Below are 2392 nucleotides of genomic sequence, written 5' to 3'. Positions count from 1 at the left end.
TTTAAGATGTTTATAAGATTTTCAGCCCTTAAACATTTGCACTTAGAATTTCATAGAATCACTTTAGAACCACTTTTCAGTAAGTTATAGGTCTTGTACAATTCTGGTTCAAATAAAGAACTTCATGTTTACTTGATTGTTAACTAATTATTTTTGAGTTAATGTTGCCTTAATGAACAGTGATTAAAAAATAACCTGTAAAACTCTGATGTTAAATGCGACGTGGTTGAAAATTTGGGTGCACCTAACTTTTGCGCTGGTGCACCTAAGAAAAAATGTTAGGCGCACCGGTGCAACCAGTGCAAAAAGTTAGTCTAGAGCCCTGTGTCACCACTAACCTTGTGCGTAACAGCTGTTTGAATTTTATCTCTAGACGAGGAAGAGGAAGAAGATGATGAGTGAGATGAGGAGTCTGATTTGGAATCAGAATCTGAAGAGGAGCCTGAGTCTTGAGTTTCGGCCACCATTTTGTCTTGATTGGCTTTCATCTGCTTCTTCTCTTYTTCTTCCTTTACCCTTTGCTCCTCTCTTCTCTTTACCTCTTCTTTATGTTTCAGATCTTTTTCCTGCTCAGAGCGTTTTATTTCCTTCTCCCGCTCTGCTTTCTGACGCCGTTTCCTCTCCTCTTCCAGTCGAATTCTCTCCTTTTCCTCTTCCTCTGAGCGTTTCTTCTCCTCTTCCTGCTCTTGAGCTTTCCTTCTTTCTCTCTCCATCTCTTGCTGTTGCTCTCTCTCCTTCCTCTCCTTCATCGTTCTCTCTGTTTCTGACCCGTGCGGTGGTGGAGATTCACCGGAGCACCCAGACGTAGAGTGTGCCTTCTCTCCTGACGTGCTGCAAGYTGAAGAAGCCTCCTCGGTCTCCATCTTGTGTACGAGCAGAGAGAGGGGTCCGGGTCTGCGCTTGGCAGGCGGTTCGGGGCTGCTCGAACGCGAGCTGGAATCGGAGTCTTGTCTCTGCATCAGGGAGGGTTGGAAAGATGCCGCCTGCGCATCTTGGAGGCCGTGGCGTTCCTGGTCGTCCGGTGGACTTTGCTTGGGGGTGTCGGGCAGAGGGAACAGGTTTGGGGGTGGAGAGGGAGGAGGCGTGGGGTGGCGCAGCTGCATAGGGATGGGGTCTACCTGCGGCGGCAGGATGTGCTGCGGCGGCTGAAGCTTGCGTTTGGATCTTGCGGCAGCTGATGACACACTGGGGGCCGCCGGCGGCAGCGYGGGAGGAGTTTTCTTTTGGGGTCCTGCTCTGCCCGGGCCTGGTCCCCAGTCCTCATCCTCGCTATCGTCATCGTCATCACTGTCGTCCTGGACGTGGTTTCCTGCTGAGCTCTTAGCAGAACGGCTGAGGTTGAGGACAGAGTGAGCTGGTCCAGGTTGACTGAGTCCAGCAGGCTCCTTGTCCTGACGGCGGGGCACAGTGGAGGGAAACCCCTGGTGGTCGGGCTGTCCTACGACACGCACTGACAGGGAGGCAACGGCACGAGGAGGGGAGGGGGCTGGTGGCTCCCTGTGTCCCTGCTCCACTCTGACTCGTGGAGTTTCAAGAGACTCCTGGTGGTGGTGGTCTCCTCCTCCTCCAAAATCAGGTGCTGAGGACTGGGACAGTGAAGTTCGATGCTGCCAGACAGAAAATTATCTCGTTTAGACTCTTTAAGGTCTAAAGGTTTTAAWTCAAAAGTGCGTCTTTACAAAAAATATCCAAACGGTTATATGAGATAATGTTTTCTTAGCTCAGTATGTGGAAGTTACTAACTTTATCTGCAACATAGGCTGAGCTGTCATTATCTTCAGAATGGTCATCATCCTCCTCTGGTCCAGCTGGGCTTTCTGTAACAAAGGTACATGAAGCAGGGTAGTCTAAGGATGAACAAAGGCTACAGAATTTGTTGGTTTAAAATGTCTTTCTAGTAATGACACACCATCATCATCGTCTTCCTTCTGGGCCTCCCTCTCCAGTCTCTGACGGAGGAGCTCCTGCTGCTTGGCCAGGTACTGCTTTATGAAGCTGTTCTGGCACATCTCTTCACCTATCTACAAAACAGTACAAAACATAYGTCAAATGGTTTGATATGCCCCCTAAAATAATAAAAAAAATAGATAAACCTAACTTTAAAAAAATAAATAAAATAATAATCCAACCTGAGAGTTTGGCTGCAGAACACTCTGAGTAGAGGATGACTTCTGGAGGTTCTCCAGCATCAGAGCCTACCGGAATTGAAAACAGAAAAGTTATTAAAATGATTAAACAAAACAATGTGAGAATACTGTGAACTGTTAATTTTCTCCAAATACAACAAATAGGTTAACACACTAGTCTTGAATTAGATCCCTGATTAGTTGTAACATTAGACTTTATTTTATAAACATATACTTTAACTGTAAAATAAAGACTGTAAAAATAC

At 46.7% G+C, this 2392-nt stretch overlaps 1 protein-coding gene across 1 annotated transcript in view; it reads right to left on the bottom strand.

Annotated features, from left to right (window-relative positions):
* acin1b (apoptotic chromatin condensation inducer 1b) overlaps positions 1-2392 on the bottom strand; it is a gene marked incomplete at its 3' end in the record, with an annotated part of 11034 nt that overhangs the window by 1558 nt on the left and 7084 nt on the right. The window contains 4 exon segments of the mRNA XM_014021040.1: positions 339-1607; positions 1744-1817; positions 1910-2021; positions 2130-2195. Coding sequence (XP_013876494.1) covers positions 339-1607; positions 1744-1817; positions 1910-2021; positions 2130-2195 — 1521 coding nt within the window.

This window comes from Austrofundulus limnaeus, unplaced genomic scaffold, assembly GCF_001266775.1.
Source record: "Austrofundulus limnaeus strain Quisiro unplaced genomic scaffold, Austrofundulus_limnaeus-1.0 Scaffold276, whole genome shotgun sequence".
Classification (NCBI taxonomy): Eukaryota; Metazoa; Chordata; class Actinopteri; order Cyprinodontiformes; family Rivulidae; genus Austrofundulus; species Austrofundulus limnaeus.
This window is presented reverse-complemented; position numbering and strand designations above follow the sequence as displayed.